This window comes from Ictalurus punctatus, chromosome 16 (assembly GCF_001660625.3).
Source record: "Ictalurus punctatus breed USDA103 chromosome 16, Coco_2.0, whole genome shotgun sequence".
Lineage (NCBI taxonomy): Eukaryota > Metazoa > Chordata > Actinopteri > Siluriformes > Ictaluridae > Ictalurus > Ictalurus punctatus.
This window is the reverse complement of record NC_030431.2, coordinates 25407184-25433514: the sequence shown is the minus strand read 5'-3', so window position 1 is coordinate 25433514 and position 26331 is coordinate 25407184. Positions and strand designations below refer to the sequence as shown.

At 41.7% G+C, this 26331-nt stretch overlaps 3 protein-coding genes across 8 annotated transcripts in view; 1 reads left to right on the top strand and 2 right to left on the bottom strand.

Moving 5' to 3' along the window:
- Nucleotides 1–502: 502 nt before the first annotated feature.
- atp6v1b2 (ATPase H+ transporting V1 subunit B2) lies at nt 503–9205 on the bottom strand. The gene is made up of 14 exons (XM_017489892.3): nt 8987–9205; nt 7114–7169; nt 6865–6963; nt 6648–6741; nt 6477–6554; nt 5392–5531; nt 4936–5037; nt 4694–4791; nt 4462–4585; nt 3668–3818; nt 3478–3560; nt 2647–2751; nt 2373–2502; nt 503–2095 (listed from the first exon to the last, which is right to left on the bottom strand). The coding sequence occupies exons 1-14, from the start codon at nt 9117–9119 to the stop codon at nt 1959–1961; spliced, it is 1530 nt and encodes a 509-aa protein (XP_017345381.1). The 5' UTR covers nt 9120–9205; the 3' UTR covers nt 503–1958.
- A 767-nt stretch (nt 9206–9972) lies between these two features.
- On the bottom strand, nt 9973–20301 carry vsig8a (V-set and immunoglobulin domain containing 8a). Its single transcript, XM_017489893.3, has 8 exons — nt 20125–20301; nt 17829–17920; nt 16283–16452; nt 15030–15234; nt 12657–12809; nt 11694–11816; nt 10863–11007; nt 9973–10549 (listed from the first exon to the last, which is right to left on the bottom strand). The coding sequence occupies exons 2-8, from the start codon at nt 17908–17910 to the stop codon at nt 10384–10386; spliced, it is 1044 nt and encodes a 347-aa protein (XP_017345382.1). The 5' UTR covers nt 17911–17920; nt 20125–20301; the 3' UTR covers nt 9973–10383.
- Nucleotides 20302–23741: 3440 nt separating this feature from the next.
- si:ch211-127i16.2 (amine oxidase [flavin-containing] A) overlaps nt 23742–26331 on the top strand; it is a 55055-nt gene continuing 52465 nt past the window's right edge. For 2 of the 6 annotated variants that reach the window (XM_053686994.1, XM_053686993.1), the window contains exon 1: nt 23742–23987. In XM_053686994.1, coding sequence (XP_053542969.1) covers nt 23849–23987 — 139 coding nt within the window. In that variant the 5' untranslated portion in view covers nt 23742–23848. The remainder of the gene's footprint in view (nt 23988–26331) is intronic. The other 4 variants (XM_053686995.1, XM_053686991.1, XM_053686992.1 and 1 more) reach the window with 3 other exon arrangements.

Sequence of the window (26331 nt, the reverse complement as noted above, 5' to 3'; positions counted from 1 at the left end):
TTCCTGCTTCCAACACGTCAACTTCCAGAACTGACTGTTCACTTGCGGGTGAATAAATCCCACCCCCTGACAGCTGCCACGGTAACGAGATCATCACAGTGGTTTTAATGTTATGGCTGATCTGTGTATACTTTATACAACATTTCCCCACCTGGTTTCTGAATGCTGGTTTTCTTTTTTTTGAGAAAATAATACACATTGAAATCTGTTTTTTTTGTTTGTTGTCAATTCAGGTAATTTGTTTGTTTATAAAAGCTGGTGAGGACCACACAATTGTTCTTTAGGCCCTGATGAATGAAATGAAGCGCCCGTGATTTTTCAGTACGGGAAATTACAGAAGCCCCGAACTGCTACGTCGTTATTTTGACTCAGTAACTTGTTCTATTATTAAGTACATAAAATAACGAGATAATATCTTGAAATAATGACATAGAAATTAAAAATAAAATTCTGTTTTTTTTTTCTTTCTTCCTGGCTCTGGAATGAACGACGAAAGGATTAATGGCAGGTGACCGGGTTTTATTCCACAGACTGAATGAGATACAGACGTTTCACAATCACATCATTTCCATGCATTCAGACAAAACACCCTTCCGTGTGAAACTCACGTGAGGTGACGCACACTTTACTGCGGCATTCGATCGAAAGAGGAACGACACACGGCCTCTGTGACATGAATAAACAATCATTGTGATAAAAAAAATAAACAAAACGTAAACATAATAAATAAAATACAAAATAGCATACAACATCCAACTAATCAAATACAGAGGGCAGAAAAATAAACATTATTTTTAAAGACCAGAGATAACGGTTTAGCTTTGTAAATGGAATAAAAATATTATATATATATATATATATATATATATATATATATAGGAGCAGCAAGATATTAGCTTAAGTTAAGATTTAATGCTAATTAAAGAAGTAGTGCTTAAAGGGAAAAAAAAATAAAAAATTGTAGGCAATTTTTTTAATTTCACAAATATAATCGATCAGCCGAAATACGTTCGTTTCTTCAGTTACGCGCCAGAGCTTCGTAAAAGTAGATTAGACCGAGCACATGTTGTCCGATCAAAAATTGTGTCGTACAAAAAAAAAAAACCATCCCCCGCAACTTTAATGTTTTTGTTTGTTTGATTGTTTAAAGTGTTACAATTCTAATACTCTAAGATTCTAAGAGTATTCTAAGATTCTAATACTCGTTACGGTTTCGTAGCGGTCGTCGCGCGCGAGTTCTCCGGCACTGCAGATGGCGCTGCGTTTCCCACGGATAGGGAGAAAACTGCTGTTACTATGGCGACACAGCGCATGAAGAAGAGGAAGAACCGCTTCTAAATAAATCAGTGCTTGAGGATAACAAGTTTAGCTTCCTACGTGATGCTTAGAACAAATCGGTTTGGACACGCCTTATCTGTAGCGACCAATCACAGGTGGAAGCCGGCGTGAAGAACGACATTCAGCGTTAAATATTCCTACATGTTCCAGAAATCATTTCCCTTTCCTTTTGACCACACTCGAATCACGTTACACTCGCACACAGCTTTATATTTTCATTTTGTAATAATAATAATAATAATAATAATAAGAAGAAGAAAAAGAATTATTCCAGCACTCTAGTGGTGGCACCAGGACTAAACGTTTGGCTAATAATCTATTTATACACTCACAATATAGTTATTTTTTCCACACTCACTTCACTGTGACAATATTCACAACATATATACACACACGCGCGCGCGCGCACGCACACACGCACATCACGGTTTGGCCACATTTAGTTTCATCATGTACAGAGAGCAGAAGCAGAGGACTAAAGTACATGGCTACAGTGAGAGGAGTGTTTAATAAGGACGCAGCTGAGGGCTGATCATATCCAGGGCGGTATATTTAAGGGGCAGAGATACACAGGTGGAGAGAGAGAGAGAGAGAGACGGCAGAACGGTACGCTCAGTGGCTCAGTGTTTGGACTCTCGGGGGTAAAACTCAGCCAGCGTGCTCTGCGGGATCCTCTTGAGCATCTCCTTGGGGAAAATTCGCATCAGCTGCCAGCCGATGTCCAGGGTTTCGTAGATGGTGCGGTTCTCGTACGCGCCTGCAAAAGGACGACGCGGAAGACATGTTTCAATTTTTTTTTTAAAATAAAAATGAAAAAGATGTAAAGCGTTAACTCCCGTGAGTGACCTCACAGAAAGCCGACAGGAAGCGTCTGAACGGTTCAACGTGATCATTCGATTTGTGCCGATCGATCGCCTCACACGAACGAAAACGGCAACAGTGTTCAAAAAGTTCAGCGAATGTATGTTGTTTTTTTTTTTAATTTTGTTTTAACTTTTTAATAATCGTGTCACTAAGATATGTCCAGGACTCACCTTGAGCGATGAAATTCCTCTCAAACTTCTGCAGAAACTCCAGGTACAGCAGATCGTCAGCCGTCAGAGCTTCTTCTCCCACTACGGCCTTCATGGCTTGGACGTCTTTCCCGATGGCGTAACACGCGTACTGACAACAGAGGACCCGCTTTACACGCTCGCACTGTTCTCAATCACAACCTCAATAAACAAATCTGCTGCAATATTTACAATATAGATATGCGCATATTAACATTAATATGCCACTGGTCACGTGATCAGCTCTGAATCTCACCAGCTGGTTGGAGACGTCCGAGTGGTCCTTGCGCGTCATTCCCTCTCCGATGGCCGACTTCATGAGTCGAGACAGAGACGGCAGCACGTTGATCGGGGGATAAATCTGTGCACGACAAATCACACACGCTTTTTCGATACGTTTACACGAAGCGTCCGCTACAGGAGTCCCTGCGAATGGGCGGTTACTATAGAAACCATTCATGTGCGTGTGAATGGTGAGTCTAAAATCACTGCTACCATGCTGATTTCGCAACCTGTGATACAAACACTTTAGATCTTGTTTACACCAACATTCACGGTGCCAACAAGGCCGCACCCCACCACATCTCCGTTATGCGTAGATGATGTAACTTACTTCAAGACCATCACCACACGTGCAAACCAGAACGCGTGGATGACTGCTGAGACCCTGCCTTCAGGTCTGATGACGAGGCAGCACTCTGCACGGCAAGGGCCGATCCGTCCCGAGCTATCAGAGAGGCAAAGCGCAACTACGCGGAAAGAATCCACACCTCATTCAACAACCGCTGCATCCGCAAAGCAATCGGTATTACGGACAACGCCTCCAACCCTTACTGTTATACGCGTGCTGCTACATGACAAAACAGTCCATGTTCTGTGCATCTACTGTCCTGTGTATTGATAGTTGTGCACTCGTCTCACACCGTCATGTATTTGCACTTCATGTAGTCTTGCGTACTGTTCTGTGTCGCACCACGGTCCTAAAGAAACGGCATTTCGTTCCAATGTATACAAGCTATATAGAGGAATGACAATAAGAACCCACTTGCCTTACTGTCAGAGCTGCGGTTATATTCTCCTGACTCACCTGTCTGTTGTGAAGCTGTCGGTCCACGTAGATCTGACCCTCCGTGATGTAGCCGGTCAAATCAGGAATAGGATGTGTGATGTCTGTGGTGAATTAAGAGAACGCGTCACTTCACAGTGTATAGTGATGCAGTTCTGTAGGCAAGTAGTGTCTGATAGCAGAAACAGAAATGCGCCTCTCTCTCTCTCACCGTCATTAGGCATGGTGAGGATGGGGATCTGAGTGATGGAGCCGTTACGTCCCTCCACTCGCCCCGCCCGCTCGTAGATTGTCGCCAGATCGGTGTACATGTAACCAGGGAAACCACGGCGTCCGGGTACTTCCTCTCTCGCTGCAGACACCTGGGAGAGAACGTTACATTTCAGACATCGTGAAAATATAAAGCACAGATCTCATACTGGTTTAGTTTGAGAGTCATACTCAGTGGTAGGGATAACTGTGGAGTCATACTCGGGGTCGGGGTCGGTCTTGGAGTCATACTCGGGGTCGGGGTCGGTCTTGGAGTCATACTCAGTGGTAGGGATAACTGTGGAGTCATACTCGGGGTCGGGGTCGGTCTTGGAGTCATACTCAGTGGTAGGGATAACTGTGGAGTCATACTCGGGGTCGGGGTCGGTCTTGGAGTCATACTCAGTGGTAGGGATAACTGTGGAGTCATACTCAGGGTCGGGGTCGGTCTTGGAGTCATACTCGGGGTCGGTCTTGGAGTCATAGTCAGTGGTAGGGATAACTGTGGAGTCATACTCAGGGTCAGGGTTGGTCTTGGAGTCATACTCAGTGGTAGGGATAACTGTGGAGTCATACTCAGGGTCAGGGTTGGTCTTGGAGTCATACTCAGTGGTAGGGATAACTGTGGAGTCATACTCAGGGTCAGGGTTGGTCTTGGAGTCATACTCAGGGTCGGGGTCGGTCTTGGAGTCAAGGGGTTACACACTTTGGTTGGGGGTTAGATTTGAGATTCAGTAGTGTTATTTTAAACTCGACCTCTCTCAGGGCTTCAGCGTAGGAACTCATGTCAGTCAGGATGACCAGGACGTGCTTCTCACACTGATAGGCCAGGAACTCAGCGGAGGTCAGCGCCAGGCGAGGAGTGATGATGCGTTCAATCCTAAACAAGGGAATGAATCCATCATCGCGCTAAAACTGTTAAATATACAGCTAGTTCGGAAGCTAAAAATTGTGCACCACTTCTATAAAATGGTACGCAAGTGCTTACGTCGGATCATTGGCCAGATTCAGGAACAGACACACGTTGTCCATGGAGCCGTTCTCCTCGAAGTCAGACTTGAAAAACCTTGCCGTCTCCATGTTCACCTAAAGGCAGAAGGATTTTCTCCAATCACACTGTGAGCTGCTGACATAAAACCTACTACATCTGACTGAACTCATCCAGTAATAATGGAATAATGAACAGGGCACTGAACTTGGACCTGGTAGCCATTAGAAAGTTCTCCTCACCCCCATGGCTGCAAACACAATAGCAAAGTTCTCCTCGCTGTAGTCCATCACGTCTTTGGACTTCTTGACCAGGCCGGCCTGCCGACAGATCTGTGCTGCGATCTGAAATCACACACAAAGCAAAAAAAAAAACGATGTCAAGACATCAAGGAATCATGTGTGCTATGTGCTAACATAAAAGGCTAGTTTTCTGACCTGTATTACATCAAAGCCAATTAGGAATTAAACAAATATGTTAATAACCGTCATGACCACAAATATAGCAGCAAGCAGCAATTATAGGGGTCCAAGAATTTGCCATGAGACTTTTAGGCCCTAAAATAGGATCACTAGTACGAAACGTTGTTGGAAGCCACCTTTGTTGATTGCTTCATTTGATTTTTAGGGACAGAAACAAGGTAGACATAGAAGAAAATGTTCTCCAAAAGGTGATTTTAATCTGACGGTGAACAAGACCTCGTTATGTGGGAGACCGGCTGCAGAGAAAATGGGGATTTTCTGCCCCCTGGCGATGCTGTTCATGCCGTCGATGGCGGAGATGCCGGTCTGGATCATCTCCTCGGGGTAGATACGGCACTGTGGGTTGATGGGCTGGCCTGGAAAAGCAGGTGGAGGAGGCAAATACTTATCCAAGAGTCTTTTCAGAGCTTCCAGAGCGCACAAAATAACAAAAGCTTTCCTCAAACAATGAACGCTGTTTATTACAGCCAGTCAGGTTTGTGCGAGTCAGTTCTACTGAACGGCGGAACATTGAAACAAACACTCATTCACCTTGATCCCAAAACGATACAGAATTATTGTGTTAAATAATTTCTCTGGTTTTTAAAGGTTTAAAGGAGCCATGTGTAATATTTACAGCCCTCTGATTCTTGAGAGACCAGTTGCAACTGCAATAAAAGCACCAGACAAATGCCTTGCGAGTGGTTTTTTTTTAAAGAAAACAGGGAAGAGCTGAACAACTCTCCATCAAGCTAATTTCTGGGCCAGAAAAATGTAAACAGAAGCTTGAAATTAAAAAGACTAGCCAAAACTATTACATGCCAATATCGTGAATCACAAATCTTCAAGTGTATCTTTGGAATTATGTGTTTTTATGTGTCTGGAAACACCATATAAAAATACAAACGGCCCCTTTAAAGTCAGCTCAAACGAGTTTTTAATTAAGGGTGACTTCTTTTCTATGATAAATAATAAATTGCTTGATATGGTGGTTCAGTTCCACAAAAAAATGTAATAAAAAAACCCTAGACACATAAAGTAAATAAAATAAAACCAATAACTAGGTAGACGGATAAATTAAAAAAAGCCTACATTTTTCCTCTTAAAATCCGGATAATAAATAAATTTCCTGTTCGCATACTGATCCAGGATTGGTTCTTATATTTTATGACACCATAAAATATAAGAAAAAACATCATCGCCGTCATTTTTTTAAAACTCGTAACGGCTTTGCTAATGTGAGATTTTCAGCTCCTGTTGTTTCTTAAATTAATGCCGCACAACACAAATAATTAAAATAGTAAAAATCACAGATGTTTTACCCATGATGTCCAAGTAATCCTCGGCCAAGACGGCCGGACCTCGGTCGATCGGCTTTCCCGACCCGTTAAACACACGGCCTGGAAATACAAACGGTATTGATAAAAGAATATATTATTTAAAAATGTGTATGTATCGGGTTGAAAATGAGCGCCTCTTTTTTCTGTTCTCACCCAGCATATCCTCGGACACGGGCGTGCGTAAAATGTCCCCTGTAAATTCACAGCTTGTCTTCTTGGCGTCGATGCCTGACGTTCCTTCGAACACCTGAAACCAAGAGAGATCAGGGATGAGTCATGACACTATGACGTGTGTCAGGTTATTAATAAATGAACTGAAGAATAAGTGAAAAACAACAACAACAACAACAACAACAGCAATACAGCTCACCTGGACGACAGCTTTGGAGCCGCTGACCTCCAGGACCTGGCCGCTGCGCTTCGTGCCATCAGGGAGGGTCAAGTGGACGATCTCGGCATACCTGGGAAACTGCATTAGGGGCAGCTTTACTGTGTGTATGCTGCACTTTTTTATTATTTATTATTAACATGTGTGTGACAGAATCTGGACCTTTCAGAGGAAACAAATATTCAAAAGTTCATTATTATTATTATCATTATTATTATTATACCACTGTACCTTTACTTGGTCCAAGATCACCAGAGGGCCATTGACACCTGATACAGTTTTATACGCTGTGGACAAAACAAACAAGCGGCAAGTTTTATATCATTTAACCTTTTGATCTTTCGTTAATAAAATTCACAAAAATTCCCTGCTCTCATTGATATTTTTGTTAAATATAGGTATGCAATAATTATTGTCACCCCTATGAATTCATATGAGAAAAAAGGGAACAGGAAATTGTTCAACCATGACTTCCTGTTTCACAAGGGTATAAATAAATACTCTCATCCAAAAACAAACTCGAGCGTCTTCAGTGTGCAGACACTACTGGAACTTCAAATGGGACCGGGTTCAATGGTCAGACGAAACCGAAAGAGAGCTTTTTTTGGTAATAAACACAGAGGTGGTTTTGGAGCACACAGAGAGGTAGCCGTATGGAAAAGTACCTCATGCCCACGGTTAAATATGGAGGAGGATCTTTAATGTTTTGGGGCTGTTTTTCTGACAGAGGACCTGGACATTTTGTTAGGATACATGGCATCATGGACTCCATCAAATATCAACAGATATTAAATGAAAACCTGACCGCCTCTGCCGGAAAGCTTCAAATGGGCCGTGGTTGGATCTTCCAGCAGGACAATGATCCAAAACATCATCAACATCAACACAGAAATGTTTTACTGACCACAAAATCAAGGTCCTGCCATGACCACCCCAGTCCCCTGACCTGAACCCCATAGAAACCCTATGGGGTGAACTGAAGAGGAGAGTCCACCAGCGTGGACCTCGAAATGTGAAGGATCTGGAGAGATTCTGTATGGAGGAACGGTCTCAGATCCCTCGCCATGTATTCTCCAACCTCATCAGGCGTTATAGGAGAAGACTCAGAGCTGTTATCATGGAAAGTGAGCTAGCACAAAGTATTAACTAAAAGGGTGCCAATAATTGTTGCACACCTATATTTAACAAAGATTTTTTTTTTTTTGCGGATAAACCTGTGTTGTGTTTGCAATTGTTTGATATCCATGAGAACAGAGAATTGTTGTGACTTCTTTTAACAAAAGATCAAAAGGTTAAACAATGAAGACAATTTTTCACAGCTCATATTTACCAAGGGTGCCAATATTAATGGAGGGCAGTGTAGATGTGTGTAAATGATCGTACAGCATTATAACAACATTCAGGCCTACAATGAGCTGGGCATGATACAGTTATTTATTTGAAGGACAAACTGCAAACCCAATATGATAAAGAAAAATGACAATATATAATATTATACAGATAATAATAATAATAATAATAAAAAACATTACCATATTATTTAGTAAACAGAGCATAAAATCAAAAGAATCAGCTATTGCACAAGTTAAAGGATTAAATAAATAAAAAAAGTTAAATAAAATAGAAACACCTTTCTTTGCTTTGATACTAAAGGTTTGTTGTTTTATCATATTAATATATATATTTTTTATATGAGCATCACATTAGCTGCTTGTCACAATAATTCAAAATAAAATGCACAGACACGGCTGGCTAACCAAACAAATGCTAATTCATACGGGTAAATTTATATATTAAAACAATAGTGTAGCTATGTTCATATGCGTTTAAATTATTAAAAGAAAATAATTATAAATATATCTCGCGTATTTCTTGTTATATAAACCTGTCATTCATTCCCTGCATCATCTACCTGAATACAGCTAATGGCTACGTCCCAAATAGCACAGATTAAAAAAACTAAGTGCACTCTGTAGGGTGTAAAAGACATTAAGTTACACTGTACGTAGTGCACTACGTGGAACATTTTGAGATACGGCCTTTGCTTGCTGCATCTGGCTAGCTGAAAACCCTAAACAACGTATTAATTAAAATGGCTGCTCACTCAGTCTCGGTTGAGAGATGTAGTCGCGACTGACTGCGAGGACATGCTCCCGGGTAGCGGCGGTTTTGTGTCCGCTGACAGCCGAGGTAATCTCGTTTACGGCTCCGCTCACCATTCCGCGAAGAGCCTTCATGATTAGCGTTATTAGCTTAGCCTAGCTTCTGCGCTGACAGAAAGATAGCGGGTCGTGACAGCACGTCTGCGCATGCGCGTTGTATCCCCCCCCCCCCGCCCTCAAAAAGAAATGACGCATTGTGCGCATGCGCTGCCTGGTGGCCACACAAACAACATGAAATCATACAAAAAATAATGGAAAGAATATTAACTTTATTTACATAAAAAAAACCCAACACGTTTAATATGATATTTATCATGCTTGTAGCGGCCTTTTCAAATTCAACTTGTGTAGAAATTTAGATTTTTTTTCCAATATAACCAGCGTCAATTTAATCTTAATATTTTGAGTAATTGTAATTAAAAACTGATTTATGTCAAAATATTGATATGCAGTTATACAGAAATTTCGAAACTTTTATTCTTAAAATCTTTTTTTCTCTTTACAAATTTCCAGTGTTGCATTTAATTTAAATCTCAGAACCTTAAATTGTGACTGTTTTTAGACTTAATTGCTCATAATTCTGATTTATCCCAAAAGTCTGCATATGATTCAACATATGTTTTGTAATATCAATATTTTTAAATCTCAAAATAATGTCCTAATTATAGCTTTTTACACATTTTCTATTGTAGAACGATAATTCTTTAAATGTTGATTTATTGCTGCAAAATATGGCAATTATCTAAATGTTGATTTATCTTCTTACTTTTAAAAAAAAATAATTTTATTCTGAATTTTGACTCATTATGTCAAAAATGTTTGATTTCCTCATCACGACAAAAGCAAAAATTACCTTTAAAGAATCATTTCTGAGTGGTTGAAACACCAGAGGCAAGGCAGGACGTGTGTGACGCATCGAATTAAACTCTTCAGTGTGTAAAATGTTGGTGTTTTATTCACAGTATCAGAGCAGGTGTGTTAATCGTGTCTTTGTTGAATTGGATTTTATCTGTTGATATTGATGGTTAGCAATTACATTCAGAACATAATCAATACTGCAATAATAACATCCATACAAATCCAATATCCATACATTATAATGCCTTTAGTGAAGGAATGACTTTACAACAATTAACACAATTAAAACGATACGTTCACACACAGACACAGAGAGAGACAAGAATATGTCCTTCCTATAACAAAGCTAAAATATAAATTTATATATAAAAACAGTGTTTTAAAATCACTATACACAACATATTGTATATAGTGGAAGTGTATTGTATTCCAGCAGTGGGTAATTTTGTGCATATATATGATCGTATGATGTTGGTTCGTGTCACACGATGTAGCCGTATTTGTTGTCGAATTTCGGCAGCGTGTATCCCGTGCTGGTGGAAGCCGCTTGATGGTGGTCGGTTTGGCTCATTTGGCTGTAGGCCCGTCTGGAGTGACGACTGGAAACACGGCTCGTCGGTCGGCTCTCGGGCGCTGGAACGTCCTCCCTGATAATCAGACGTAATGAGGACGACTGGTCAAGCTCTGTCGATTCATTTTCTATAATAGTGCAGGTGCAAATCACAGGTTTCTATAAGATATAATACGTTTCTATAGTAACAGCTCATTCACGCTCCACGTGAACCGGGCTTTCTGTTAGGAGATGTTCAGTGAAAATGTATGGAAGGAGTCTCCAGTGTCAGAGTGTCAGTGTCAGACCACATGCACTATAGGATTGGTCTGAGGATTGGTCATTCGAGCCAACTATTTGGATTTGACGCTTAACTAATTTGCATAGAATTCAGAAAAGCATTTTTCCACCTGATCTCGTTGGAGAACTCCTTCTCGTAGCGCCGACGCTGTTGTCTGCATCGGAAGAAGAGGAGCAGCAGGATGATGAGGATGATGGCAATGAGCAGCAGACATCCACACACGACACCTGCAATCACACCGGCTCTGTTATGAGCTACACACACACACACACACACACACACACACACACACACACACACACACACCAGCATTATAGTGACGGCAACCCATTCAAATAGAGACCCAACAGTAATAAACTGATGAACAGAACATCTTCAAGAGTGAGTATGTGTGTATATATATATATACAAATGATTTATATATATATATATATATATATATATATATATATATATATATATATATATATATATATATATATATATATATAACCATTTGAATTGAATTGGGGTGGAGCTATATCTGTTTTAGACCAATCACATCTAAGCTTCGTGGCTGACAACGTAGAACCTGAAAACTTAGCCACAAAAATTTCATGCTAAGCTAGCTAGCTAGCTAGCTAACCTATAACTTAGCGAAAGTTAGTGATGAACACTTGGCGGTTCTTATGATAACGTTGTATTTTGACATTTGTACATTTGGCTCACTGAGAAAACTGAAAACCTAAATATGAGCTCATTTACTAGCAGTTAGCTAATGTTAGCTAATGCTAACTAATGTTAGCGGTGTTTGGGATGATTGAAGGATGTTCTAATGAGTATATGCGTGCCTTTCGATAAATCCTGGCATTTTTAATGAGCGGAACAGTGTAGAGATTTCTTGAGGGACTTCGGGGGTACGTTCATGGCTCATGTGTGTTGATGTAGCGTGTACACTTACGCTTGACAGCCCGCAGATTGATTCGACAGCGCTCTTTCCCCACAGCGTTAGACACCTCACATGCGTAGATACCCGCCAAGTCCACAGAGTGATTGGCGATAAGGAGTTCTCCAAGGAACGAATCTGATAAACACATACACAGATGATCAAATCCCAATAAAAACTTTGAGTGAACTTTAATTCACGTCTGGCTGCTTATGAACAATCTTATTCGTACATTAAAAGTTTTGGACTTTTGCTATGACACAAAGTGGGAATTATAGCACAGGTTGCCAGATCTCGCACAGGGACCCACTATCTGGTGTCCAGCAGAAGAAATGAGAAGGTTTCTTAACACACACTTTGTTTTGGTTGATGATTTGTATGACTTTTTTTTTCTTCCCAATACCGTCAGTCCTAATTTCAGAGCACGAGTGCACAAACTTTTACACATACCTGCATATGTAATAAAAGTAAAAAACAACAACAACACATATCATTAAGTCTTAGGTTCTTCCACAGCAGCAGTGCTCTAAAAAGAGGAAAAAAACAGGTGTTTTATCTCGCCTGCGAGACCGACGCCCTCAGGAGGTTCGTTTGGATTCGCCTCAAAAGTAATCACTTAAAGGTAACTGATTACGGCTTTAATTAAACGTTCTTTATTTAATTTATTACGACTTCTGGGCTGGACGTTCCTAATTAGAGACTTTGAACAAAAAAGTTTACGATAGGGTAATTATTAAAAAAAAAAAAAATCTATAATTTTTAAAAGCATGCTTTCTGGCAGCACATTAATCCCTCGTTTTTCACAAAACCGACACTAATACATACTCTCAAGATTTTGAGGGTTTTAAAATCACAGCTCGTAGACTGGCACGATTCCAGTAAAGCCATTAAGCTTATAATATAAAAAAAAAAAATAAAAAATCACACCACACACGACCTGCTGTGAGATCCGATATCACAATATGACGTCACACTCACCCTGTGTAATTCTGGGAGGAATCGGACCCCCGCTCTCTCTCGTCCACACGTACTGGATGGGTGCAGAACCCCGATCTGACTTGCAGCGGAGGGACACGGACGTCCCCACGCCCTCGTCCCCTTCCACCCAGCACTTCGGTACTGACGGCCGCTCTGATGGGCAGAGAAGGTTACGTTCGTTCAGACCCCAGACCTTAGTCTGCTACACCTTGGTCATTAGATAGTACTCTGGGAAAAAAAAAATACTCTGATACTGAAAGCATGAGTAATGAATGGATGAGACAAAATGGCAGCGATTTTTTAAGTACTTATGATTGGGGTCATAAGTGAACATGAGGAACTTTCCTAGCATAAATATTGACGTAGGCTTTGGACTTGATGACCACGAGGTGTGTTGTGTGTGTGTGTGTGTGTGTGTGTGTGTCTTGGGATGTGTAGGCCGTGGCGGCCATGTCTGTCTTCCTGGGAAACTGAGTTCGCTGACTGTGATGTTCTGCCATGAACTCAAAGCTGTAAAAAAAACCAAAAAACTTTCTCAGCGATGAATTAACAAGCGCGAGTCTTTTATATGGACTTCTGAATATAGCATTTTTTGTGTCTCTCGCCACTCAGAATCCATTGTTATCCATTATATCTTTTATTTTGAAGGTGCAATCAGCCCAGTCTTCTCATTTTACCCCCTAATTTTGAAGACGGGACAAAAACTTCTTCGCCGATGCCTGACGAACGATAAGGAGCAAAACTTTCTCCGTTAGAGCCTGTGATTTTGTTTTAAACTCAATTAACTCAATTATTCTACAGAACACGAGCTCCCGACGAGCGTTCCTGTGATGTTCCTGCGCCATCTGCGAGAGATTAATACAGGTTCCTTATGAAGCGGAGCACTGTCGGGATTTTAAAGCTCGTTGCCATGGCAGCAGTGAAATGAAGAAACTTAAGGAATAAAAACTCATCACTACTTTCTCAACGCATCTCTTCAGTCTGTGAACTTTAAAACCCAATAGAACGAACGTCACGATTTAGACGTCTGCTAATTTCCGATATAAACTATAGCACCTACAGCTGATGGAGATGTTTGTGTAATAATCAGGTGAACTGTCAGTGAAGAGACTGTAAGGACTGTAATGTGAAGACAGCTTGAGCATAGGGTGTAATTTGGGATTGGACCTCCCAGTAAGCACTGTCGGATCAATGGTGAGGAATCGGATGCTGCATCGCACCACACAAGCACCACCTAGACATGACCCATAATCCGGGCAAAACTGATGAGTTTTGAAGAGGGGTCAAACACTTTAACACGGAACCGTATTTGTAGTTCCAACGAATGCTCTACTTTCTGAAGATAAGCTCTAGAGTTTCAAGGGAATGTCTGTACAACTCGTTCAGCAACTCTTTTTTTTGTTTGTTTAACAAAACAAAGTCTTGCTGGAATGCGAAAAAGGCCGTCGAACTCGTTTCTTTTAAAAAAAAAAAAAAAGAAGAAGAAAGAAAGAAAAAGAGCTGAGGATGTAACTGAAGGGAATACTGAACCTTGGGGTATGCCGTAATGAACAGAACAATTCAGCCAGAGCTCACCATTTTTACACACTTTTCCCCACACGTAAAGTGGAAAAACTCTCAAATATCGCCAAAAAAAAAACTTCATGAGGTGGTTTTTCAGACAATTCGACAAAGCAATTTTTAAAAAAAACCGAAACGGAAACACGTTTCTCGCACGGCAGATGACAGAACCGGTTTCCTCTGGCATGATACGGCAGGTGCCACGAGCGGCCTTATTTTGTTGCCGATCTGTCTGGAGACAGAATCTTGGAGACAGGAAACAGAATCTTGGAGACAGGAAACAGATCGGCAACAAAATAAGGCCAATCGCGCTTATGCTCTTAAAATATATCGCGTTTATTTTGCGCAGAACTGCAACGGAAACCCGGCTAATGTTTACATTTGTTAATTAATTGTTGAGCATTTAAAAAAAATGCATTTGGTAACTTCAGCACTATTATATACTGCATGTACATCACATTATTGCTGGAAAATTGTTCGCGAACCTGGTACATGTCGTGCATTGTGGAAATACTGTCGAGAATCGGGATACAACGTTTTTGTCATATCGCCCAACGGTGACAAAAACGACACGCTGTTATTTATAAAAATGGACAAAAAGAAAAAGACAGATTTAGCACCGATTCAGCTGCAGATGCTAGACATGTTGAAGACGAACTGAAAGTTTGACGTATTTCAGATGATTATAAACCGTAGGTTAAATTTGCACACAGCTGGATGTATTGAGCCATTTAATTAACGTCTAAATGGTGAATTACGTCAGTTTGATTGTTGGCTGAATTTCACCGGTGTATGAAAAAGGCACTACGTTACCCAGGATCCGCAGGGTGATTTTGCGCATGTCCAATCCCGGAGCTTTCTTCACTTTACACTGGTACGTTCCCGTGTGCAAGGCTGTGAGCTCAGCGATCGAGAGCGAGGCGTCGCCCTGAGAGGGGTCGCTCACCGCAAAGTCCACTCCCTTCATTAACTCCGGGTCGCCATGGAAATATTTACTTCTACCTGAGTACGATAGGAGCTAACAGACAAAATGCAGGAACATCAGATGATCGAAACATCAACGCTCAAAACAGACACGTGTATCAAATGTGTGGTAAAACAAAAATCATGGTATGACAAAGAAAAAAACAAAAGTGTAAAAAAACTGCCGGCGACTTGGGTTTGAATTTACAGTAAACAACTGTAAAACATATTTACAGTAAAATACTGTCATATCTTACATAGTGAAAAATACCAACATGGTAGTCTGGTGGTCATGGGACTTGAACGTATGACCTTCTGATCTATCACTCAAAACTTTAAGCACTAAACCACCGCAGCGAACTTACACTGGTTCAGTAGACTTAATTCAGAAGTGGTAGAAATGGTTGTTCTTATGGTTCACATGATCGTTTCTTTAGCAACAGCTCATTCACGGGGACTTGTATGATAAATTCTCCACATACACAGAATTAAAAAAAAATCTTTAACGTAATAAAACTTTCAACAAGGAGAAAAAATGTTCACTGAATGTTTCTGGAAGGAGTCTCCAGTGTCAGAACTTTGTACCAGTCGGAGTTTACGCCTCATGGTTTCTCGGTACCACGACGAGCAGCATTTTAAAAAATCTTAACGCTACAGGCACTCACGGCATTGAACGTAGCCATAAACGGATAAGACGTACAACCTGGCGTTCTCTAATAAACGGAATATTATCACTGTTGCCAAAAGGGATGAAACATTTCCTCAGTTCAGGATGAAGTCGTTGATTATGTTCCTGTAAGAGCATGACATGGAGTGTTTTATATGGTGATATATTGATATTTATTGATACGTATCAGCTTCAACTAAAAGCGAAACCGTGAAAATCGTGCAAAACAAACTTCTTAAGAGGATCACTTTTCACCCTCGCCATTAAAACTATGATGGAGATGAAGTTGCTCTGATTTTTGTTGATATAATAAACAACCTGGGATTTAAGCTCTGCCACTCTGGAGCTACTCTTAATCTGAAACATATTTGAATGCAAATCATTCCCACAATGCCACTTCCTGATCCTGCCCTTACTCAGTATTGACTTTACTCACCACTTTGTCTTTCTGCGTGGTGTCTGGACTGACCAGCGTCCACTCGATGTCCAGTTCGCCGACGTCCTCAGGCCCGGGTGTGTACGTACACCCCAGTGTTGTCTGCTCTCCTTGTGCCAGCTGTAAAGTCTGAGGCCCGTTGGAGGTGATCTTCATCGCCAGGGTTACGTCTGCTCATCGTGGGGCGGAAAAAATCCCAAAAACATGGGTTAAAACCTAAACTACGACAGAAATATCATTCTATATGTATTCACTAAGCATCGTACAGGTAGCATCATGTACAGGTACGTATTTATTGCGAACGCTTTGTTCGACAAAGAGTCGCATTTCTGATTGTTTCCAAAGTCCAGAAATAAACTGATTGAGAGCGTCACTGGCGAAAGCTCGTATTATTAATTACTGCACCGCCAACACTGCTAAACGCTACCAAACAAAGTTTCAGGTACATTTTCTTATTAATTACTGTACACATTAACATCTTTATTCCTAGAACAGAATGTTCGTTCTAGTTCATGTTTGTTTGCTTCACACGACAGAATTTCTTTCCTTCAAACTGCTGCTCCTGCTGTGTCCCAGGGCGGTGTAACGTACGCTGAGGAAAGCGCTATCTATCCTCTTCCGCATACATGAGCTCACAGACACCTACGATTGGCTGCTGTGATTGACCGAGAAGAAAGGCCCTTCCCACTCAATGGAAAGGCCCCTCCCACCCAGTGAACATGGCCCATTGATCTATCTTTCACAGTTACTACTGTATGTATAATAGATCATTTATTAAAGGTAATGGTAAGATCTCTGTTGTATTGTTTATTTTTAATATGAAATCAGCTCACTTTGACAAATTGTGAAAAAATAAAGCATTTGAAATGTGTCTTCTATACTGAGGTTCGGTTTCAAAATCAGGTGGAAAAAAAAAAAGTTATATTGTTAAAAACTGCGTTTTTGGAGGCTGAACTCAACAGGTAACTTAGGCTGTGTTGTAAACTAATAAAATATTTAAAATCTGAATATTTTATAAATGCAGAGCAATTTAAGGAAGAACGGAAGTGCACCGTGACGGAGATTAAAAATTAGGAAGTGACGTCCTCGTTCGGCCCCGCGATAGCACATCGTCCGCGCCACATTCCCGCAGCATGGGGTAAAATTTAGATCCTGGTTACACATCTAAAAATCCTGGAAAAGTATAACACGGATATATTTAGCTGTCAGGAGAGGATCCAAGATGTTTGAAGCTTTAAATCATTTCCATTTAAAACTTTCCCCTTTTTTCTGCACTGATCCAGTCCCTTTAATGCGAGGTTTCCCTTTTCACAATCCTTTTCATGACCTTCTAAGAACCACCCCCCCCCCCCCCCCCCCAAAAAAAAACAAAAAAAAACAAAAAAACAAAACAAAACAAAAAAAAACCCTGGTAAACATCTTGAGTTCAAATGTTGATTTGTGCTACACTGAGAAAAGATCTCGGCCAGTGCCGACAACAAGAGCTCGAATTTCATATAATCGACTCCATACAAACTGAGCCGGAAGGGAAGAACAGAGGACGCACCTGCACGGAAGAATAGGCTTCCTGCACACAGTAGGATGAAAAAAGAGGACGGACGTGGTCCCGTGGTTGGAACGCGGGTCATCTCGAGACTTCTGTGTAGACAGAAGAGATACAACCAAAAACATACAGTGTGGATTTGGTCAAGGAGTTTCAGTGATGCATAGATTTGACCAGATTAGATCAGACACAGGTTTCACTCTATCACATTCTGGATTCTGATTGGGTATACATATATATATATTCTGTACTCGCCCCTCTGTATTCCTTGTTCCACAGCTTGCTTTACATAAATATTTACATACACGCTCACGCTGTATAGAGATGTACACATGCACAACACGACCTCACACCTACAGTACATGTCACACAATCACATGGAAAACCTGTTTTGTGTGGTTTTGGTTTATTGTATTGTTTGTCCTGTATTTATGTAGTTGTATCCCCATATTTTGTTCTACTAAATAAATAAATAAATAAATAAAAATATCCCTTAAAATTTTTTTTTATTTATTTATTTATTTTTTTTAAGTAACCTACCCAACACTGGTTGTTTAATTAGGCTTCATCATTTTATTTGAGCATAAACGATAGGAAACATTTTGCAGTCTGCATTCACACGTTTTTAGTTCAAAGTACGACTTTACATTCACGTCATTCGCACACCGTAGCTGATAACTTTCTGGCACAATTCCAGCATCAGACTTTTGGGGGGCGGAGCCTAGAGGTGCCGAGTGATACCAGACTGCGATAAGAAAAAAAAAACAACAAAACAAAACAAACAAACAAAACTTTTATTCCAAAAGTGTAATTGGTTACAAATTGAGTCCATGGTTACAGATCATAGTACTTACAACAATTTACCAGCGAGTACCGGAGATCACACAATGCTACTTTATCTTTTCCGAAACCTTGCGTATACCGATACCGATACCATCTGATATCATTTTTTGTAAACTACTACGCCTTAAAATGATACTGAAGCAATATATACAATAAATAAAGACTTATACAAAACCAGAGCTTTTTAAAAAAAAAAAAAAAGGGTCAATTTTTATACTGAATATTGTTTTTTAATAACGTATAAATACAGGCCTAATAAAAAGGGATTTCAACGACGACAACAATCCAATCAGTTCTCTCTATATGTAAACATTTCTAATTTTCCGAACACAATTCCAGTCATTTCCATACATTAAACGATCGGATCGCTCCTTTTTCCCCTCTGATGTCCGATCCGACGTTTATTCGGGATCGGCCCGATATCACGTATCGGATCGGGGCACACCTCCATGGATACACGTGTTTATTCATTTAAAAACAACGCGTCGTACTTTTTATCCATGAAACAAGTCAGCTCCTGTTTTTATTCACGTTACAGCGGCTGTAAACAGTCGTTCCCTCGCCAGCCTCTCTTTATTCTCTCTCTTCAAGTTAATAAGTTAATAATAAAATGAAAAAAAAAAAAACCTCGATGTTACTGAGAAACTGCAAAGAAGTGTAAACCCCTGACTGTTACGAAGCCCTGACACTGGAGACTCCTTCCATAAATGTCAGATAAACACGTTTTCCTTCACCATATCAATGAGTTTTAAATTCTATTCACATGGATTTTCCGCCGTACTAGTCCCTGTGGACGAGCTGTTACTATAGAAACGATAATGTATTCGAACAAGTGCACTACAGTAATGTCCTCCTGGGATTTGTACTGTAGGTACGTTACTGTGTGTGTGTGTGTGTGTGTGTGCGCGACGTCTACGAAAAGCCGTGAACACAGAGACAGTGTTCACCTACATGCAAATCCATCAGCCCGAGTACACTCTGTGATACAAATATGCAAAGACAACGGTGTGAACTGACACCCCGGCGAAACAAACGACCTGTTTTTCATCTCCCCAGGAGCTCCACTCGAAGTGTCGAGGAGTAAAAATGTCGACGCCCGGGCCGTGCTGCGTCCCTGCGTCGCGACACGACCGAATGAAACGATCGAGTCGCATTTTTAACGCGTTTCTCTTCTCCGAGCTCGGATAATAGCCGTCTCGAGCCCGCGCGTAACCCGAGATCACACGGCTACGAGGGAATACGGGAGAGGGAAAAAAAAAACAATCATCACTTCCACGCAGGTTTCCACGTCTAGATCAGGTGCTCATGAATGATTTATAAAGACAGACGGTCTTACGGAAGGCGCGACAGAATGTTTTACCTGCGAGCAGATGCTGACGCTAATCATCTCTACTACTGTAGATGTTTAAAACGTGTTAAAGCGGACACGTCGCGATGAATAATGAGAGGCTCGTACCTGTGAAGATCTTGCTCTGATGGTACGGTCCTCTCACACACACTCAACACTCACACACACACACACACACAAACACACACGCTCGTGGCTCGACGTTCAGGCTCTGCTTTACAAATGCGACTGATGCCATGGTGATAAGGTCTGCCGGGAAAGCGGCTCAGGTGACTGCGAGACCGTGTTATACTCCACCCTGCTCTACAGAGAGGACTGGCCGACAAGCTACGGCTAATCACAAGCTCCAAAAGGATCTAGGTTATTGACATGAACAATAGAATGTAGATACAATAGCAGGTTATTCATGGTGCTGAATTGACTTTACATGTACATTGTGTGTGTGTATATATATATATATATATATCCTATAATAAACTGATGTTATAGTGTATACTATGTGTATGAGTATGCAAATATTACAAATGCATGCTTCATTTGCATAAAAGTTTGTGGGGTGACAGATAGCTGTCTGCTTCCAGCATGCCAGATTTAAGTGCTCTGTATACACACACACACACACACACACAAACAAAGTGGAGCACTCGGCGTCATGCTGTTACAGGAAAATAATCGACGACATTGCGGTGTGATGAAGCCGAGTTACAGTCACCACCCCGAAGCTGATTATTTTCTCATAACCCCATGTGTGAAAGTGTTGTCTTCTTCTTACACCACAAGCAACCATTCCAACTATTCGCCTGTCTATTAAAGAACAACACATCATACGTTTTTTCGGTTTGTAGATACAAAAAAAAAACAACAAACAAAACGAACAAGTTGTGACTTACACCGATCAGCCATAACATTAAAACCACTGAGAGGTGACGTGAATAATATCCATTAGGTCGTTGCAGAGACATCTGTCGGGGGTGGGATTTATATATATATATATATATATATATATGGCAGCAAGTGAACAGTCAGTTCTCGAAGTTGATGTGTTGAAAGCAGGAAAAACGGGCAAGCGTAAGGATCTGAGCGACTTTGACAAGGGCCGAATTGTGACGGCTGGACGACTGAGTCAGAGGATCTCCAAAACGGCAGGTCTTGTGGATGCAGCGGTGAGTTAACTACCAAAAGTGGTCCAAGAAAGGACAAAGGGTGAACCGGTGACACGGTCCGACTTGTTGCTGACCAAGTACGCCCCTTCTTAGTAACGATATTCCCTAATATCAGTGTCCTCTTTCAGCAGGATGACGCTTCCTGACGCACTGCAAACACTGTTCAGGAACGGTTTGAAGAACATGACAATATGGAGTTCAAGGTGTTGACTCGGCCTCCGAATTCCCCAGATCTGTTGGACGTTCTGGACAAACGAGTCCGATCTACGAAGGCCCCGATTCGCATCTTACAGGACTTAAAGGATCTGCTGCTAACGTCTCGGTGCCAGATCCCACAGCACACCTTCAGAGGTCTCGTAGAGTCCGTGCCTCGACGGGTCCGAGCTGTTTTCGTGGCACAAGGGGAGGACGACCTGCACGATATGACGCAGGTGGTCGGATGTTTTAGCAGCTATAGTCCCATCGTCTCCCTCTCTATTTTCTGTCTTGTGAAATTACCAAGACGAAACAACTAACGCTGGGCGATATGACAACATAATTACATTTGATATCGCGATGGATCGTGTGTCGTCGTCCACACAGACTACTGAACGAGTTTATTCGTTTTATTGGCTGTATTTAACTACAAATTAAATCCACTTCACGTCCCCCCAAAATATCCACGTGATGAGTTTATTCAATGTTTTTCTTCCCTGAATAACGATTAACGATGTTTTGTCTCTTAGACAAAAATGACACAAGGCCATTTGCAATGCAAAATAATAATAATAATAATAATAAATGATAAAAATACAGCGGTTTTGAAAATATCCACATCATAATGAATGTTTAATGAATATTCATTAAAATGTAAACAAAGCGTTCCACTATTCAATTCCACACCCGTTTACTGATTCATTTTTCATTTACTGTTCATTATTGTGCTTCGTTAATTAAGCAGACTGATAGAAATGCCTGTCTAGTTAACGAAGCGTGATATTTACACACACACACACACACACACACACACACAAATCTAGGAATAACATGTATATGTCACATACCAGTCTTACAACACTCAGCTAGACAAAATGCCTAACTAACTTTCGACTTAAATGCCGTTGAGTCTCTTTGTAGGTGTACTCCTGATGACATTTTAATAGTGTATTGTCACGTAAAGAGACGTGACAGACATAGAAAGAGGTGAAGACGATACGCTGGAATCGAGAAACTAGGCGAGGTCAAACCAGGACAGCGAACACAGAACAGCAGACTGGGTACGGTCAGGTACGGTCAGCTGAGAATACTCAGGAAACACGAGGGATACAAAAAAAAAAGTTCTGAGCGCCTCTGCTCACATCGCTCGGCAGGAGGGGGGAGGGGGGGGGGGGTGGGGGGGTGGGGGGGGGGTACATGTTTTGTTGTAGTATAGTATCACAATCACAAATATATACAGTGGTGCATAAATATGCTCACCAAACCCGACAGAGCAGAGATATACAGCCCCCCCATCACCCCCACTAATATTGGCACCCTTGATATACAAGAGCGAAGAAGACGGTCAAAAATTGTCTTTATTGTTTAACCTTTTGATCTTTTGTTAAAGAAAAAAAAAACGAAATAAAATCACAAACATACTCTGCTCTCACGGATATCAAACGATCGCAAGCACAACACAGGGTTATAAAGAAAAAACTAAAAACTTTGTTAAATATAGGTGTGCAAAATTATTGGCACCCCCTATGAATTCATATGAAAAAAATATATTTGAAGTATTATATTCCCATATATATATATATTTTAGTACACCTGCGTGACTAGGAACAGGAAATTGTTCAACCATGACTTCCTGTTTCACAGGGGTATAAATATGAGGTAACACACAGGCCAAATTCCCTTCGTCATTCATAACAGTGGGTAAGAGCGAGGAATATAGCTGTGATGTGCGGCAAAAGGTTGTTGAGCTTCACACAATGGGGCGTGTCTATAAGAAAATAGCACAAGCATTGAAAACGCCCATTTCCACAAATCAGGGCAATAATTAAGAAGTTCCAGTCAACCCTAGGCTTCTTCTCTCTTCTTCTTCATATTAGTAGAGGGCACTGTATGATTTGGCTCAGTGTATGGGTGACATTACAATGGCTATGAAGTTTTCTTAGACGTTTCACAACTTTTTACAACAGATTTTCTTTTTTTAGTTCAACATTGTGTCAACAGATTTGGACTAAATTGAATAAAAGCTGGAAATAAAAAAAATAATAAAATCCAACTAAGCCATGAAAATTCCTAGGAATATTGCATGAGGAATAAATTCCTAAGTAATTGATTTAAAAAAAATTTGCTCTTTGTAGATGATCCCTTAATGAGAGAAGTGCAGATTGAGATTCAAATACATTTTTAGAAGAAAAATAATCTTTATTTATTTATTTATTTATTATTTTTTTAATAGAGATATTGATATGAAATGTAATCCAGCCATTAAAATGTCTTGGAATTTTGTGTGAGGAATTATTTTCCTACATAGTAAAAAGTGCTCTTTGTAGATGATCCCTTAATGCAGCTGTAACCCGAGTGTCTGAAGCAACTTCTACTTTTCAGTGTGAACAAACAGCGGTAACGAACTTTAGTCCTCAGTGCGAAGGTGAAACTACACACCGCCATTCCTCTGTATAGTGTTGAGTTTGTGCAGAATGGGTGAGGATCAGCCGTGTAAGGTGTGTGAGGTGTGTGATGTGGTGGTGGTCGGAGGAGGATTGTCGGGTCTCTGCGCCGCGCGTCGGCTGAAGGAGAGAAACGAGAAGCTCCGAGTGCTGGTGCTGGAGGCCAAAGGTGTGTTTACTGACTGATCCTCTTGCATTTCAGCTCACGGTCTCAAGAATATAATCAGAGCATGTACACAGGTTTATATCAACTTATTTACATCAACGACCAATTTACTTCTACTTCTACTGCTACTACTACTCCTGCTACGACTATTACTTCTATTACTACTTCTACTCCTCCTCCTCCTCCTCCTACTACTACTCCTCCTCCTCCTCCTCCTCCTACTACTACTACTCCTCCTCCTCCTCCTCCTACTCCTCCTCCTCCTCCTCCTACTACTACTACTACTCCTCCTCCTCCTCCTATTACTCCTCCTCCTCCTCCTCCTCCTACTACTACTCCTACTACGACTATTACTTCTATTACTACTTCTACTCCTCCTCCTCCTCCTCCTCCTCCTACTACTACTCCTCCTCCTCCTTCTCCTCCTACTACTACTCCTACTCCTCCTTCTCCTCCTACTACTACTCCTCCTCCTCCTCCTCCTCCTACTACTACTACTCCTCCTCCTCCTCCTATTACTCCTCCTCCTCCTCCTCCTCCTACTACTACTCCTACTACGACTATTACTTCTATTACTACTTCTACTCCTCCTCCTCCTCCTCCTCCTCCTACTCCTACTCCTCCTCCTCCTCCTCCTACTACTACTACTCCTCCTCCTCCTCCTACTACTACTACTCCTCCTCCTCCTCCTCCTCCTACTACTCCTCCTCCTCCTCCTCCTCCTCCTACTACTCCTCCTCCTCCTCCTATTACTACTACTCCTCCTCCTCCTCCTCCTACTCCTCCTCCTCCTCCTCCTCCTCCTACTACTACTACTCCTCCTCCTCCTCCTCCTCCTACTACTCCTCCTCCTCCTCCTCCTCCTCCTACTACTCCTCCTCCTCCTCCTACTACTACTACTCCTCCTCCTCCTCCTCCTACTCCTCCTCCTCCTCCTCCTCCTCCTCCTACTACTACTACTACTCCTCCTCCTCCTACTACTACTACTACTCCTCCTCCTCCTCCTACTACTACTACTCCTCCTCCTCCTCCTCCTATTACTCCTCCTCCTCCTCCTCCTCCTACTACTCCTCCTACTATTACTCCTACTACTCCTCCTCCTCCTCCTCCTCCTCCTCCTACTACTCCTCCTACTCCTTCTCCTCCTACTACTCCTCCTCCTCCTCCTACTCCTACTACTCCTCCCCCTCCTACTCCTCCTCCTCCTCCTCCTCCTCCTACTACTACTCCTCCCCCCCTCCTCCTCCTCCTCCTCCTCCTACTACTACTACTCCTCCTACTATTACTCCTACTACTCCTCCTACTACTACTACTCCTCCTCCTCCTCCTCCTACTACTACTACTCCTCCTCCTCCTCCTCCTCCTATTACTCCTCCTCCTCCTCCTCCTCCTCCTACTCCTCCTACTATTACTCCTACTACTCCTCCTCCTCCTCCTCCTCCTACTACTACTCCTCCTACTCCTTCTCCTCCTACTACTCCTCCTCCTCCTCCTACTCCTACTACTCCTCCCCCTCCTACTCCTCCTCCTCCTCCTCCTCCTCCTCCTACTCCTACTACTCCTCCCCCCCTCCTCCTCCTCCTCCTCCTCCTCCTACTACTACTACTCCTCCTACTACTCCTCCTACTACTCCTCCTCCTCCTCCTCCTCCTCCTCCTACTCCTACTACTCCTCCCCCTCCTCCTCCTACTCCTCCTCCTCCTCCTCCTCCTCCTACTACTACTCCTCCTCCTCCTCCTCCTCCTCCTCCTACTACTACTACTACTACTCCTCCTCCTCCTCCTCCTCCTACTACTACTACTCCTCCTCCTCCTACTCCTCCTCCTCCTCCTACTACTACTACTCCTCCTCCTCCTCCTCCTCCTCCTCCTCCTACTACTACTACTACTCCTCCTTCTCCTCCTCCTCCTCCTACTACTACTACTACTCCTACTATTACTCCTACTCCTCCTCCTCCTCCTCCTCCTCCTCCTCCTACTACTACTCCTCCTACTACTACTACTACTACTACTATTTCTATTACTACTACTTCTACTACTTCTACTCCTCCTCCTCCTCCTCCTACTACTATTACTACCACTACTACTACTACTACTCCTACTTCTACTACTACTTCTACTACTATTACTACTTCTACTACTACTACTACTACTCCTACTTCTACTACTACTACTACTCCTACTTCTACTACTACTTCTACTACTACTTCTACTACTATTACTACTTCTACTACTACTACTACTACTCCTACTTCTACTACTACTTCTACTACTACTTCTATTACTTCTACTTCTTCTTCTTGTTCCTCTACTACTATTACTACTACTAGTACTTCTACTTCTACTTC